This window comes from Sorex araneus, chromosome 4 (genome assembly GCF_027595985.1).
Source record: "Sorex araneus isolate mSorAra2 chromosome 4, mSorAra2.pri, whole genome shotgun sequence".
Taxonomy (NCBI): domain Eukaryota; kingdom Metazoa; phylum Chordata; class Mammalia; order Eulipotyphla; family Soricidae; genus Sorex; species Sorex araneus.
Window position 1 is genome coordinate 26,500,833 of NC_073305.1, and position 16,917 is coordinate 26,517,749.

The 16,917-nt window shown below is 41.3% G+C and overlaps 1 protein-coding gene across 1 annotated transcript in view; it reads right to left on the reverse strand.

Moving 5' to 3' along the window:
• The window catches only part of NEK10 (NIMA related kinase 10), a 200,594-nt gene that overhangs the window by 23,645 nt on the left and 160,032 nt on the right, over positions 1-16,917 (reverse strand). Inside the window, exons 26-28 of the mRNA XM_055135089.1 lie at positions 10,456-10,485; positions 8,482-8,582; positions 745-855 (exon numbers count right to left, since the gene is read on the reverse strand). Coding sequence (XP_054991064.1) covers positions 745-855; positions 8,482-8,582; positions 10,456-10,485 — 242 coding nt within the window. The remainder of the gene's footprint in view (positions 1-744; positions 856-8,481; positions 8,583-10,455; positions 10,486-16,917) is intronic.

A 16,917-nucleotide genomic window follows, 5' to 3' on the forward strand; every position in this document is an offset into this window, starting at 1 on the left:
GCTTGGAGATCATTCATGGTGGTGCTTTTGGAACCATATACAGTTCTGGGATCAAACTCAAGTTAGAGGCATACAAGGCAATTTGTCTTATGTGCTGTGGCATCTCTCCAGCCCACAAATGTATAATTTTAATTAAAGACATATCGTAAATTTATTCTTAGGAAAATAAGTCACAGTAGTGGAAAAAGTTCCTGTTACTCTTCTGAGAATGACAGTCACAGAAATCAAGGTGAGAGGATTCGAGGCAAAGACAAATCATGGATTTTATGTGGCACTATGGTCTGCATGTGTGGGTACCCCCGACACATGTAGTGAAAGCACACCCCAAGATGCTGGTATTAAAGATGTGGCCATTCGGAGGCCACAGGTCTCAAGGGAGAAGCCCCTGCATTAGTGCTCTTAGAAAAGTCGCCTTCTCAGGAAGACCAAGAAAGCTGTTTCGCCAGGTGAAAGGACTCTGGATCTACAGTGCAAACCCACAGAAGGTTCTCAGTGGACCTCAGCTGCCAGGACCACAGTCTTGGACTTGCAACTTCCACAGAGGCAAGCGATGCATTTTTGCTGCTTTCAAGTCACTCAACTCACAATATTTTTGTTAGAGCAGTTTGAATGGACTGAAACAACGATATGTTTCAATAGAGGGTAGAACTTAAAGTACAAAGAGCTAAAACTTCTCTTATGACATTTTGGGGTTTTTGGTTTTGATTTGTTTGCCAACAAATACCCATATGTTGAATACCATACCTTTTTAATTTCAGATTTCAAATTGCAAGGGTTACTCTGTTGACTGAAGAGGGATTTCTTGAATCTCTCTATGACCCGCCTTTTCAAATTGTGGTGCAAAGCTGGAGGAAGCTGCATAAAATGAAAAAAACAATCATTATGAGCAAACCGTTAGCAGATGACTCTCAGGAAGCTTTTACTGAGGCCCAGCCGAACAGTCGTCCTCGGTGGGTCTAAATAATTTAATTTTTACCCCAAATAGTATGAACAGATATTTGTTTTTCATTCTGTAATCTAGAAGTTAGCTGCTGCTTGCTGCTCTTTTTCAGAAAGCTGCTCCAATTTATCTTATTGCTCCTTCATTTTATTGATGTCATTTTTCACAGAACAAATAAATGATATACTAATTGCAAACATAAATCGAACCTTTTAGAGAACACACTTGACAAGGCAGGATATATTCTATCAGATGTTAGAAGCGCACGTCATGCACAGAAATTCTGGTAAACATTCTAGTTCCCTATTTAGAAGGATCTATATTTTGGAATGCAAAACACAAATCTGCATTGGTAGGTACCGAAACCTGCCTCTGTGTGCTTCAGAATTTTCATGGGGAGAGATAAGGTTATAGAGGCCATGAAGGAAAAATTAAGTAGTATGTTGTAGGATTCTTCCAGGATACAGTAGATGTCTGAGTAACAGAAAGTCATCACAAAACTTTAGAAAATATAGATTGAATGAAAACTAAGTTTTCAAAATTCTCGATTTTCGTAATGATTTCCTTGTTGGATTTATCTTAAAGTAAAGGTTCCACAAAATGCAGACAGATAACATGAAGTATGAGAGAAGGCTACAGAGAGAAGAAGTAGGAGCAGAATGACAAGAAATTTCAAAGTAGAAATAGCATTTCATATATGTTTAAAACATGACAAAAACCTGAAAGGAGAAAAAGGGGGACAAGGAAGAAAATGCTGGCAAAGGAGAAAGGAAAATAAGGTAGTAGAAGCTCGAATATTTGGAAAGCAAGCATATGAGTCAATGCTCATATCAAAAGAAAAGGAAATGTTGAGGGACCATTATCAGCTCACCCCCACATTATTTTTCTGTTATATAAGAATTTGGGTTTAGTCATTTGACTACTCAGCCAATGAAAGGTGTCTGCATCATTCCAAGAACGAGGCAACTCAAAGTCAGTCCCTTCTCCATCCCGACCTCCCTAGGAGCCAGGTGCACGATCCTGCTTCCAGAGGTGCTGCCATTCGATGGAGGAAGGTCCCCTGACCTGCTCAACCCCAGCTGAGATAAACCTCTCAGGTCCCAGGCCAAGAGGTCTCAGGTGTACTTGTTAGAGTAGTGTGAATTACCCTATGCTAACTGACACAGGAACGGATGTCTGTTCACGTTGTGCAGAGCGCTATATAAAAAGCAATCCTAGAGCAACGGACAGATCCAGGTGTGTGGGGATTCAGCTGATTTCACAGCCCCAAACAAAACAAACAAACAAAAACCCAACAGTTAACTATCCCACACACAGTAGAAAATGGGACTCATTCTGAAGTCCTATACAAGAACAAGTTAAATCAAAAAACATGGATAGGAAGACAACGCTACGTCAGCATTAAGGGACGAATGGAAGGGACATGAGAAAGAAAATGAGTTGAAATAATGCATGTGCATGTGATATCTATGCAAAAGTGGAATAAATTTAATAGAACCAGATAATGAGGGGAAGGGACATGTGCTACTTCCCTAAAAGGGATGGATAGAGTGAGAAAGGGATGAAAAATGCCCAGAGACACTTTTGGATTTGATCATTTATTTCCACGTCACCCAAGAAGAACTGCCACTTCCCTATTTTAAACACTAGAGGGCAGTGTTGACCCAGGACCATCCAGTAGGATCACCATGCCCTGCATACTTGAAATTGTTGTATGAAAAGGGGCAACATTTTTTTTTTTTCTGATATACCCAATTCTCTACTCCAGCAAACTTGAGAAGATGTTCTGAACTAATTATCCCATAGACCCCTCCTCCAGTATTGACCATTGTTTGTATCAGATTACTAATTCAGAGACCCTTTGCTACTCATTTAGGCTGGTTGAGCTAATTTAACATTGTTTTTATTATGCCTCATAAAAACTGTAGCTTTCTGTCAGCTTAAAATCCAGATACTTTTATCAGGAAATAAAGTATCTATATTACGGTGACAGTTATCACCATGGCAGACAGCAGTCTGTCTTCAAAGTTTTCATGGAAGAATTAATGATTTTGCACAGAATGACGATGCATAGATTCACTTCGGAAGAAACAAATATGTATAATAAAATAAGAATAGTACTACTGTTGTATAATCTCAGTCAATCGCATTTACTCTTTTATGGGTGCCACTACTATATCACAGCAAACTTACTTGCAGGAAATCAGAGCTCACAGACACTGTGTGTCACCCAAGATTATGTCCAGAGGTAGAGAACCTTCTAGCACAACCCATCCTCTGGCAAACACGCAGCCACAGGCTTTGCTCAGTGTTTATAACCATTTTACAAATGTTGTTTACTGTGTCACAATAGCCCTGTAAGTGCCTATCCTGCCTATCCCCATGATAGTAATGAGAAACTGGTTCCAAAAGGGATTGTGACTCACCCAATGTTTTATGTCAAAAAGTTTAACTTTGGTGTTTGCTTGAAATAATTTACTGCACTGAAATAACAAAAGAGAGAATAAAATCTGACTTTGTATGTTTGACCCCAGGTTTTCTCAACCCTGTATAATACATGGATTCGCTCCCAAGAGCTGCACTATTTATGTTTTTCAAGAATACACTGGCAAACCATCACTGGCCCAGTAAATAGATAGTGCAATAGTAGCTTACTATCTTTCCTTAAGATTCTCAAACTAAAACAAATTGTGGCTGGAGAGATAGCTCAGTAGACTGTATGTATGATGCCAACTTTGACTGACACTACATGGTCCCCAAGCAATGCCAAGAGTGACACCCCCACCCCGAGTACTTAGTGCTGAGGCTAACCCCAAAGCACTGCCAATGCAGTACCTATAAATCAAAAATGAAAAAAAAAAGGTTTTGGTGAGTCTTTAAAACACATATTACTGGGGCTGGAGCGATAGCACTGCGGGTAGGGCGTTTGTCTTGCATGCGGTCGACCCGGGTTCGATTCCCAGCATCCCATATGGTCCCCTGAGCACTGCCAGGAGTGATTCCTGAGTGCATGAGCCAGGAGTAACCCCTGTGCATCACCAGGTGTGATCCAAAAAGAAAAAAAAAACCACACATATTACTGATAAATTGCTCAAAGATTGTCATTTTTTAAATACACAAAATAGGGCAGAGGTGGGAGTTCAATGGGCTGGAGTGCATGCAGGGGTGCATGCCTCACATGCACAGATGCATAAGTTTGAACCTGGTCCCAAATGTCCTCCATCAGACACCATCAGGCATAGCCCTGGAAGCCCTTGAGCACCACTGGGGTGACCGTGATGGTCCACAGCACCTGTGAGCCAAGCACTGAGGGTCATTGTATCACTAAACCCCAGCACTGAGCTGTCTACCTTGATTGGCTGTGAATCAGGCCCACTGAGCACTGTTTGGGAGTGCTCCCCCACTCCAAATACACAAACTCCGTGAAAAAGCAGGGTCTATGCTGTTAGGAACCAGGGGAGTCGAAGCGGTTGGGGCAGATTAGAGGGTTCTCATTTACTCCATCTCTACTGCTGCTGGAAAAGCAACAACAATAAGAAACAAAAAATTGTGTGTTTCACTGACATGAGCCAGTGGTCTGACTTCATCTGAGAATAGCATATTGCTATTTCTAAATGGTTTTCATAAAAAATAACTGTTGGCAACAACTGTGGTTGTTAAGATGGCAACATGAAGGAGCTTCAACCGAACCACCCGTCTGTTCTCTGGGAGACAGATGTTTCATTTTCTAAAGTTGCTCTGTACTGATTTTCAAAGCACTTATTTAGCAAAACAATTCAAAAAGCATCAGTGTTCAATCCAAAGCTGAGGTCAGCTCCCTGGGTCTTATCTAAGCAATGACACAGACAGACTCGTGTTGAAATGTGGTATGTGTCCTACGGTTTCCTTGGATGCCCGCAGATCGATTCTGGTTTTCCAGCCATGGAAATGAAGCCCTGAAATCACTAGCTGGTTTTAAGATGGCCATCTCAGGTTTTTTTTTTTTTTTTTTTTTTTATGGAAACAGATGTCAAATTGGTGAAGGCAGGGTAAGGAATTTAACATCCTGCCTTTGAAAAGAGTTGCTTTTAGATGATTTCCACAGATCGGTCTCCATGGAAACAGGATGGGAAAGGCCAGCACTGGTCAAAAGAAAGTTGTTTCCCCAGAGGGTCATCGGTTGGTTGTTGGAAGGGATGTGACCCTTGTCATTCGAGGAGGCCACAAAGCATAGCTGCAAAGAGCTAATCCCGTCAAAGAGGAGAACAAGAAGGGGCTTGGGCGTAAGGGTGGGTGACAGGTGGGTGGCTGGTGGGTTGGTGGGTTGGTGTCAATTTAACTTCGCTTTCAGCAAGTATGCAACAGAGAGAGGAAACCCCATCACAGTCTTACAACCTATAGAATATGCACCGGATCGTGTTGATACTTGTACTTATCTCCTTTATTTCAAAGGCACAGACTTTGACTAACACTGTAATTTACTGGGGGGTTGAGGGGGGAGTGTGTAGTGGATGGGAGAATCACTCCTAGGTGCCAAGTCAGAAAACTACTGGAAATCCATTTTAACAACTGTGGTTATAGCTGAACTTGCAGCTAGGAATGCCATCTTACAAAGTAAAAGATGAAATGATTTGTTATGCCAGCATTGAAAGAACATAATAATAAGGCATTTATAATAGTTTTAACCTTGCTTCAAAATACTTTGATGCCCAATAAAGAAATGGAATATAGTCACTAGATTATTTTTATTACATAAAAATTAGCAAGACTGGTACATAGAAACTATATTTAAAGGATATTTTTCCTTAATTACTAGTTACACATTGAAGGCGCCAAAAAGCTACTTAAAGCTATTTCCATGTTCCCCATATTTCTATAATAAAACTTAAATACAATTGTGCTTCTGAATAAAAACATCTTTCCTCCTTTCTCAATGGAGATATGACAGACCATTTTTCATTTATTAACCAAGGCATCCCTGCCCTTGTGCTTCAGTGTGCCTCTGCCTTTTTACCTACTCTGGAAGAAAATTCTGATTGGCTAAGAGAGAAGACCTGATAACAACCAGCAACAGAGATTCAACTTTAGACTCTCGAGTCCTCAAAGGCTCGTTCTCAGACTGACTGAAAATAATTTTTAAAAAATGGATTTGAGGGTGAGACAGCAAAACAAAAGGCCAAAGAAATCTTGGGTTACTCCCCAGATTGGAGGGAGAAATCAAAACAGAAGCATCACAATATACAGGTTTCCAGAGATGGGGTGGCGGTGGGAGGCTGAGCCCCAAGCCAAGCCATACTGGCTGCCAGTTAACTGTGCCTCAGCTCCAAAGCCACACACACACACACACACACACACACACACACACACACACACACACACGCATACACACACACACACAAAGCCCTTCGGGGGACCTGAACTTTGCTCTGTCACTCCCAGTAGAGGGCCCTGAAAGGGGATGAATCTGGTCTAGGTGGCTGGGGAGCTGTTCCCTTTAGTACTGCACCATTCACTTCCTACTTTATCCTCCAGTAACAGCTGGAACAGTGAGTCCCGGCAATACCCCATTCTAGCCACTCTCAGGAGTCCCCATCCTGCAAGAAGTTTCCCAGAGAGCTCCGTGGAGCTGCACTGCCCCCTGGACACGCTCCTGTGCTAATCTCCTGCTGGTTTCACAGCACAGCACCTCACAAGGGGGGTCAGCTCCAATGCCAGAAAGAGGCATCCTTGCAGGGGGCTCTGGCAAGGCCCCTCAGCCAATTCCTATGACAGGGCCAGTGAGGTCTGACGTCAGCCCAGGGGTGGTGGGGAGGGGGTCCTCTTCTACTTTGCTCCTTTCTAAGGGGGACTCTGCCTTAACCCTAAAAGTGACTTTCTTTTTTTTTTTTTTACTCTTTTTAAAATTTTTTTTAAATTTTTAAAAATTTATTTATTTTTAATTAGTGAACCACCGTGAGGGTACAGTTACAGATTTATACACTTTTGTGCTTATGCTTCCCTCATACAAAGTTCGGGAACCCATCCCTTCACCAGTGCCCATTCTCCACCACCAGCAAACCCAGCATCCCTCCCACCCTCCTCAATCCCATCTCTCCCCACCCCACCCTGCCACTGTGGCAGGGCATTCCCTTCTGTTCTCTCTCTCTAATTAGCTGTTGAGGTTTGCAATAAAGGTGTTGAATAGCCACTGTGCTCAGTCTCTAGCCCTCATTCAGCCCGCAACTCCCTTCCCCCGCATGGCCTTCGACTACATTATAGTTGGTGATCCCTTCTCTGAGTTGCCCTTTCCCCAGAATGTGAGGTCAGCCTCCAAGCCATGGAGTCAACCTCCTGGTACTTATTTCTACAATTCTTGGGTGTTAGTCTCCCACTCTGTTATTCTATATGCCATAGATGAGTGCAATCTTTCTATGTCTGTCTCTCTCTTTCTGACTCATTTCACTCAGCATGAAACTTTTCATGCCGATCCACTTAAATACAAAATTCATGACCTCCTTTTTTCTAACAGCTGCATAGTATTCCATTGTATAGATGTACCAAAGTTTCCTCAACCAGTCATCCGTTCTAGGGCATTCGGGTTTTTTCCAGATTCTGGCTATTGTAAACAGTGCTGCGATGAACATACATGTGCAGATGTCATTTCGATTATATAAAAGTGACTTTCTTGTCGGCTCTTCCTATCCTCTTCCCCTTTCTCTTTCTCTTCCTTGGCTAAAATGTTAACAGCTCTTTATAGTAACACATTCCTGCTTAAATTACTGTGTGGTTTTTGCCTCTTGCCCAGACCCTCGCTAACACTGAAGACAGATCTAGGAATGGCCCAGGAGAAGGACCCTCATTGACGGGACTTGCTTGGCAAATGGCTTGACTGTGCCTTTGGAACTGAGCCTGGGGCTGAGATGTTTTTTGCCAGTGGGAGACGAGACTGTGCCATGGCATCCCGGTGCATCAGGTAAGTGCCTTCGGGAAAGGCCAAGAGCTGCAGGGGCCTGCAAGTCTGGGCAGCACAGCACTGTCAGGGCAGAGGCAGAACACATGAGCCAGGGTGTGACCTAGACAACCCGCAGTGCCCTGGAGTACTGGCTACCATGGGTCTTTGACCCCTCAGTTCAAGTCACAGTGTGAGTTCCAGAGACCCAAAGAGTTCCCGGCAGCCCTAAGAGAAGCTGTGTTTCCTTATGCACAGCACTGCCGAGACTGGTCATTCCACACAAGCAACTGTCGAATGCACATTTCGTCAGCTTTCTCAAGTAGAACAGGCTCCTAAAACTTTTCATGGGGGCATCTTGTTGGACCGAGATAAGAACTGTCAATTGTGAAACCCAAGACACTCCAAACCAACAGTCACCTGGTGGCTAAGAACAATTCACTGGTATTCGCCCACCACACATTCCCCACTGAATGTGTGAGTCCAGGCAGCTGGAGGTGCTAACTGACTTAGTTAGCTGGGCTCGATCTGGATGATACACTCTAACTGAAAATGCCATAGGGCAATCCTTCAGCAAAGCAAACACCAATCCCGCACGTAAGAAGACGAGCCAATGAGAAGTGAGCACACAGACCTGCGTGATGTAGATGATTTTGTGGAGCTGAATTAAGATCTGCTGAATAGGATCACTGATCTGACGCACTTTCCTCTGGGACACAGCGATCCCCGCCGATGCTGTGGGTGACAAATTCTGTAGTTAGTCAAGACCTTCCATTTCCTTAGACAAAAGTAAATTAGTAGAAATGGAGTAAACTCTGGGCAATGACATTTAAAGCAAACTTCTTCATCCTACCAATGAATCAATAAGCTGAGATTCTCTAAAACTTCAATATTTTACATATAAACTAGGCAGTTCCTTACCTTTAAATCTAAACTTTTAAATAATATAATGCTATTTCTTGTCATAACATCACAAAGGCCATCCCTTGGCTAGTTAGCGTTAATCACATAGGAGGCCACCAGAAGGCATCTTGTCTCAGATATGCTGTATGGCCATTGAAAAGCAGGACATCAGAGTTGATCCAAGAGGATATTATCCCTTAAAAATTTTTAATTCGGGGGCTGGAGTGATAGCACAGCGGGTAGGGCTTTTGCCTTGCACGCGGCCGACCCGGGTTCAAATCCCAGCATCCCATATGGTCCCCTGAGCACCGCCAGGAGTAATTTCTGAGTGCAGAGCCAGGAGTAACCCCTGTGCATCGCCAGGTGTGACCCAAAAAGCAAAAAAAAAAAAAAAATTTTAATTCGTTATACCCTCTGCAACATACTTTCAAATTCATTTTACTGAAACCACTAAACACAAATAAAAATAAGAGGCAAAACAAAAACTATATGGAGCAAAAACAAAAAATCCCTTCTCTAGGATTAAATAACATTCAAGCTTGATTATTATATTTTAATTTATCCTAACTTCTCATCACAGAGTCAAGCAACTTTTCAAGTTGTTGTTAAATTGGGGTCAAATTGCCTACACACTGTTTGCATAGCTCACAACACAGGGCCACATGTGGCCCAATCTTAACTTGGCTGAATAGAGCTATTTAAAGACTTGGCAACAAGTCACTTCTGCCTTCTCTCCTTTTCAGATGCACTTCAGAAAAAATAGGTGACAGATTTCAGACACAGAGAGGCACTGCTGGTTTCTCTTTCCTTTTCCTTTCAAACAAGCTTTCCTCAATAATACTTATCAATTTCCTTCTCTTAGGGAAAAGTTAAAAAGTCCCTCTTTTCTTCCCTCTATACAACCCTGAGTCTGTGTGAAATTAAATTTTAATACAATCATTGTTTTAGTGACAGTGAAGATTTTTTTAAATGATTATTATGTAAAAGTTTTCCTTATAAAGCTTGCATGCCTTATCACGGAAATTATTTTTCAGAATATGTAAAGAGAAAATTTAAATAATTCAACTTATTTTAATACGAGTATAGAAAATGTAGGTTTCAAACATAAAACACAAATAAATAGAACATTTACACAAAGATTATAGTCCTTATGGGTATCTTTACTGAACTGAGAAATGCCCACCAGAAATAATCTAGTTCTGACTCATCTGCATTTAATACATTGTTTAAAAGTTTAAAATTTAAAACATCTATCTTCCACAGGCATGGTGTCTTACTCCTTTTAAGCATCAATTATTAAACCATTAAGATGAGGTTTAATAAATAACCCTCAGGGTAAAACGTGAACCAGAAAGAAATAATGTATCTTCAATACAGAAAACTAAGCTGCAGGCTCTACTGGGGCTGGTAGAGATGCCAAGGATAAGGGCAACATATTCTACAGCAGTGCTTCGCGAGGAAATACTTCTTACAACAGCATTATTTACCGAGAGCCAGACCACCAACTAGAAACCAAATAACGTGGTCATGTTGGAAATTACTACCGGGAAATTAACCTCGCACTTTCTAAAGCTGGAAAGCTTGGCTTTTAATCACTCTTGCCGTCTGACATTCATAGGTAACAAGTTAAAATCTCACAGCATGGCCGAGAGTTCTGAGATTTGTGATGACATTTGGAGTGGGTATCACATGGGTTTCACTCTACCTTGCCACAAGAATGTGCTCATCTGTGGCCCTAAATGCAAAAACAGAGATAGTTAGCTAGAATGCCTGTCTTCTCCCCGACTCAACTACACAACGTCAGTTGAAAGTTATTGTTCTTGTCTCTTTGACCACACATCTCTCAATTCATTAACTCCTTGACTCCTGGAAATAGGTCTGCATGCTCACACTTAAGAACAACAACAAAAAAAGAATTTGAAAGTTTTATTTGTGCGGAATGCTTGTAAAATAAATCCAGAAACAAGAGCAGCCTACATGTCACAGACAGGGCTCCTAGGACTCACAGGCCACCACTGCGCCTCCATGGAAGTAACCGGCATTAGCAGATGTTTGCTGCCTTTTTCAACACTTCCCTGACCTTTGACACACCCAGGGCTATGTCATCAGAACAGTATTTTCCAAATTGTGGTTGAATCCAGAAGTCGGCTTCGTGATGCATGACCAGCAATTTGGAAAATGGAAAGAGATGGAATGGAACGGGGTAAGGTATTACACGTAGTGTGGGTCCGCAGACATAAACTGTGTTTCTTCCATTGAGGGTCATTTCCAGGAGTGATTGAAAGCTACGCTTGGAAGAACTCTTAAGCATTAACTCAGGTTTTTTTCCTTTCTCTCTCTTTTTAAACAATGACAAACAGAAAATTGTTTTCCAATTTTTTTTTCCCCACTTGGCCCATCATTGAGAGCCTTATTTTATTTTCTTTTGTTTTGTTATAACTCACTATTCATCACACTATTGATAAATTCTGACTGTTCTAGATGCATCGAAATGAACTTGGTCACTTCTGTGTGAACGGGTCCTTGTTTACCTATCATTTCTCGTGATTATAAATGATGTTGCTGTAAGGACACATGTGCCTGCCTTGCATGGAAGTCCAGAGGTCTTTTAGGTAAACAAGGAGAAACAAAATAGCTGAGCTCTTGAATACATATTTCTTATTTTAACAAACATATTTTAAAGTACATGTAATGTGATTTAGAGATGACCACTGGACTAGAGCTGTTACCGACTGGATTCCACGGGATGTCAAAAGACCCCGTGGCCCTCCACCTATGAGATGTCAGACTTCTTTGTCAAAACCCTGAATGAACGGTATGAGGCTCTTCATGTTCCTGAAGCGAGCAGATACCATTGGGCTGCACTAGCACTCGACAGGAACAAATGGAGAAGTTACTGATGCCTGCTTAAGCAAATGAAAGATCAACAGGATGACAAGTGACAAGTGATACAAGTGATATTTTAAAGTGGCTGACGAGTTTTGCCCGCTGACCAAAAGAGAATCCATTTTTCTATACCTTGAATACAATAAATGTTATCCAACCTTCTAAGTGCTTCTCTCATTTTGTTCCAGTTTGTGCTGATCTGAATACTGGTGAGTTTGCTGCAGTTCTTTGTTCAAGCTTCTGTGTGTATTCCTTGCTTCTGTTTTGGTCTTTACATAGTCTGAATACCAATCTTGTTTATTGTATTTTACAAGTTTAAAGTATTTTCACCTAACCTATTGCTCTTTTAAAAATTGAATCATGTTGACTTACAAAGTTACAATGTTATTCATTATTAAGTTTCAGGCATTCAATGTTCCAATATCCATCACTTCACTAATGTCCACTACCAATGTCCCTACTTTCCCTCTTGGACGCCAGCCTGCCTCTGTGGCAGGCACTTCTCTCCACCACTGTCCTAATGTTCCCATCCCTAACGTATTCCCCCCAACCCACCCTAATTCCAGGTTTCTATTGAAGACGGTGCCTCCTGCTCTTCCTTCTACTGCCTTTGGACCTTTGTTATGCCCCTACAAAGTTTCTTTATACCCTGCATGTGAGGTAGATAATTCTGTGTTCTGGTCCTCTCCTAAAGTAAAGAATAACCTTACTAAACATGATATTCTCCAGATCCATCCATATAGCAGCAAACAATAATTCTATTATAAATTATTGGCTAAACTATTATTAGGGGGGCTGGAGTGATAGCACAGTGGGTAGGGCGTTTGCCTTGCATGCGGTCAACCTGAGTTCGATTCCTCCATCCCTCTCGGAGAGCCCTGGCAAGCTACCAAGAGTATCCTGCCCACACAGCAGAGCCTGGCAAGCTACCTGTGGTGTATTCGATATGCCAAAAAACAGTAACAAGTCACAATGGAGACGTTACTGGTGCCCGCTTGAGCAAATCGATGAGCAATGGGATGACAGTGCCAGTGCCAGTGGCTAAACTATTATTAGAGGGGCTGAAGTAAAAGCAAAGTGGGTAAGGCATTTGCCTTGCATGCGACTGACCTGGGTTTGATTCCTCTGTCCCTCTCGGAGAGCCCAGCAAGCTACCAAGAGTATCCTGCCCGCACGGCAGAGCCTGGTAAGCTACCCCTGGAATATTGGATATGCCAAAAATAGTAACAAGTCTCACTGTGGAGACATTATTGGTGCCCACTCAAGCAAATCAATGAACAATGAGATGACAGTACTACAGTGCAATAATAATTTAAATTTTAATAGTAACAATAATTTTCTTTTCTTACAGTCAACTAGTAGTCCATTGTACACATGTACCATAGCTTCTCTGTTCCAGTCATCTGTTCTTGTGCACTTGGGGTCTGGAAAACATTATTCTCAGTCTGTCTAGACAGGAGCCGAGTAGGGATGGGGGAAGGGGTGGGGTAGCCCTTACAATTCTCTTCCTAACCAGAGGCAGTGAAATTGTAAACAATTGTTCCAGCTGCCTAAAATTAAAATAACATCTACAGGCTCCTTCACACATCTGATGGACTGTTTCTGTTCCTAAAGGGGCTGCTACTGGGGGGGTCATGAAGATAATTCAATAGGCTAGAATGCATGCTTTGCCAGCGGGAGCCTGGGATTCTGCATTTCCTCATCACCACCTTCCCCACCAACACGCCACCCCCATCTAAGCACCAGGACCAACACTTGAGCACACATAAAGGAGTAGCCCCTGAGCACTACCAGATGGAGCCAAACAAAACAAAACAGAAAAGAGTCCAGTGATTCTGTACCGGGTACAACTGAAGAGGTAGCCAGAGATCACATATCCTGGAGCCAAAAGATTATTTCGGGTAAAGTGATCTCAGGAGAAGAGGCCTAGCGCTGACTTCAAAAGACCTGACTTGAAAATTGTCTCACTGAGGGCCAGTGACACAGTTGTCAGCAAGTTACAACTTGTGTGAGCCCTACTTTTCTGCTGCTGAAATGGAAGCCTGGTGAAAATGGGAATCCTGTGAAGGGGGCTGAGGAAAGGGATGTGGTGCGTGTGGGGCTGTCTGTGGAGAGCAGGAGCTGCTGAAGTTGAGAGAAGAGTCTAGAGTGACGCCCATGGAAAGGGGAGAGGATGGAGGTGATGATAATGACTGGAGGGGAAGGTGAAGGCATGAAATCCTTCCCAATATAGTCCTGCAGATAAAAATATTAGGGAAAGATGTGACAATGTGGGCCTAGAATTCTCCCGGTGGGATTTCCACACGCGAGGCAGAAGGAGACATCAAAGGCTTCCACCTGCTTTCATTCAAGCTGTTCAAAGGCCGGGAAGCCCACCTTGTCCTGGTCCCCTTCAGGATTCCAGCACAATAATCTTCCTTACGTGACACATGTCACATCTGGTTCAGGCTGTGTGTAAAACTGTGTGTGTACTTTGTGTATGTGTGTGTGTGTGTGTATTTATGTGTGTGTTCTTGGGTTTGTCCCTAATTCCAGAACGGCTGTCTCCTTAGTTATTTTTTTCAAAATATAAAATATAACCTCAGAATTTTTTTTGAGTCAAGGGGAGCATTCACTGCCGCATTATTTCCCCCCACTTTGACAGCAGGAGTCTCCGGATATCAAATCAGCAGACTATGAGGTTAGCTTCTCCTCAAGATTATGTGGACACATAGTAAGATTCCGAGGTTTTATGAGTTTGTGTAAACAGAAGACAGAAAGACTCAAAAAGCAATGTCGCTGAACAAATTCTCTGTCCTGGTCTTCCTGTATGAAATAAGGCTTCTCATCCTAAAAAAGGACAACTCAGAGACAAGGAGAAGGAAAGAAGTCTCAGAGGAGACCCAAATTCTGGCAAAGTCTCAGGCAGGGAAGTAAGGGTGTGTTTGGGGGAGGGAGTGGGAGGAGGTAGAAGGAATCAAAGCACCAATTTTTCCAGTTCTCCTCTTTAATTTTACTGATTCAAGAGAAGTAAGGCTGTGAGATGAGTTCCCGTGGGGAAGCTTTTGAGGCCCAAGTACGGCACTGACCGTCTCCGAGGCCCAGCACGAAGATGCTGGTTAAGTCCTTGGAGCAATAACACCATAAGCCAGAGAAGAGACCAGGAACCACCAACACGTTGAGATCTACTTTCAGTCAAATTGGTTGTGCCTTGATACGGGGGAGGGAGACTCAACACAGTAATGAAGTTCACTTTAGGGAAAAACACAGAAAGCTCAATCTTTGTTTTTCTTCCTGAGTTTGTAGCCTAAAAATAGTCTATGTGTATGGTTGGTCTAGTCAGTGTAGTCTGACATTGTCTCAGTTATTTTTTACAATATGCTACAATGGCAAACAAATCACAGTTTTCCCTCTGTTTCTCCTGGAAGAAACATTTTTCCCCCTAAAAGTCAACTCAATTGATGGAACCCTTGAGATGAAGATTCTGCAATGTGAAAAACACTGAATATGGATAAAAATACTAAGCCAACTTTTTATAAGGAACTTTTTATATCTAACCTTTAATTTTTCATCCAAAATATCCAGATGCTTCAAAGTAGGAGCACAGGAAAGCTGGTACCCCAGTGGACAAGAAAAATTAATCCTGATTCTGGAACATGGATGAAACACTCATTGCTCAATTCCCTGACATCATGTTAGAATATTTTTCTAATATGAGTCTAATCTCATACTCCTGGGTAATATCCTGGCATATTTAACTAATAGCCCAACTGATAAAGGGGCTGGAAGCTCATAGGTCTGTAGTGCTAGAAGTTAATTGCAGACTTATTAGTATGATTTTACAGACTTATCAATAATCTAATAACAAAGCTGATGTGGGTTTACTGCATATAAAATTTTTACTACCCTTATGCTTAATTCCACTTATTTTAGCTTTTGTTTCTGATTATATGATCTCTGTACTTGTGTTGGGACTGACTTTTTTATTTTCTATCTAGTTCCATCATTAATGGGTTACACAAAATTAGGATATTTTCTAAAGAATAACTTCAAGAGTTGTACTTGTGTTCTCCAATAAAGCAAAAAATAATAATTATGACACAGTGGTACACTTTTAAAAATAATTAAAACACTATATAAGGTATCACACATATCCCAGGGGATATCAGTTAAGAATATTAAGGTCTTTCTATGTTGGAGCTGGGTGCAGGCAGCCCAGTTAGAAGAGCCAATTTCTAACAAATAATCTTGTATTAGACCCATAAATAAGGTTTTTTGAGATTGAGTTATTTTGTTTTTAAAACACATATCCTTCTACAAAGAATATGAAAAACATCTATACCTCCAGGAAGTATCCTCTTGTGACCTAGACAATATTCCCTTGGTGCCACCCTTGGCATAAAAAAGTAGGAGTGAAATCATCAACAGTAAAGACAATTTATGATCTTCCATCCTATCCCCAATCTGGAGTCCTATGTTAAAGCATTGCTGCTTCCCAAACTTCAAGTAATCATAAGATAACAAAAGCAAGGATAAATAAGGATAAACTCTTATTTACAAATAAGGCTTGTGAGATTATGAATGAGTGTTTATACAGTGGTATGTCTGCATCAATTTTCAAGATTCAAATCTGAGAAGACATATCCCAGATGTATACAAACTTCAAAAAGATGTTACAATATGGTTGGTAAGTATAATTAGTTACTCAGGTTCCAACATACACTTCAAAGAAGTACAAAATGCATGTCAAATAGCATGGTATAGAATTCTACAAACTTACTTTAATGTCTGGTGACCACATTTTTATTTGTTAAAATAACTGTATGCAATAAGATGAGATGTGGTGAGGACTCAAAATCACTTTGGCAATTATGAAGTTTAGTAAAGTACTTCATCAATAATTTGAAAGTAAATAACTATATGTTGCTCCTAATGAGAATAAATAGAATATTAACTGTGCTCTCTGGGATATTTGGATAAAATATCAATTACTTTATTTAAACTTGATTTTTATGAACAAAAGACAAGTGTAAAAATAGATTCTCAGTCACTTAGTAAGAGGACATAGTTAAAACCTCAGAAATCATGAAGTGACCACCGCAATTCAAAATGTAGATTATAAGAATCCCATGACATTAGTTCATCATTTGGGTTTGCTGCATAAAAATGAAAAGCTGAACAGGAATGGAGAAAATGTCAGCTTCAATACTTTCTAAGTGGGTCATACTTTTAGACAGCATTACATTTGCACTTTAAAATTTGGGTTTGAGGGGTTGAGAGATACTAAGAAAAGTAAGGTGCT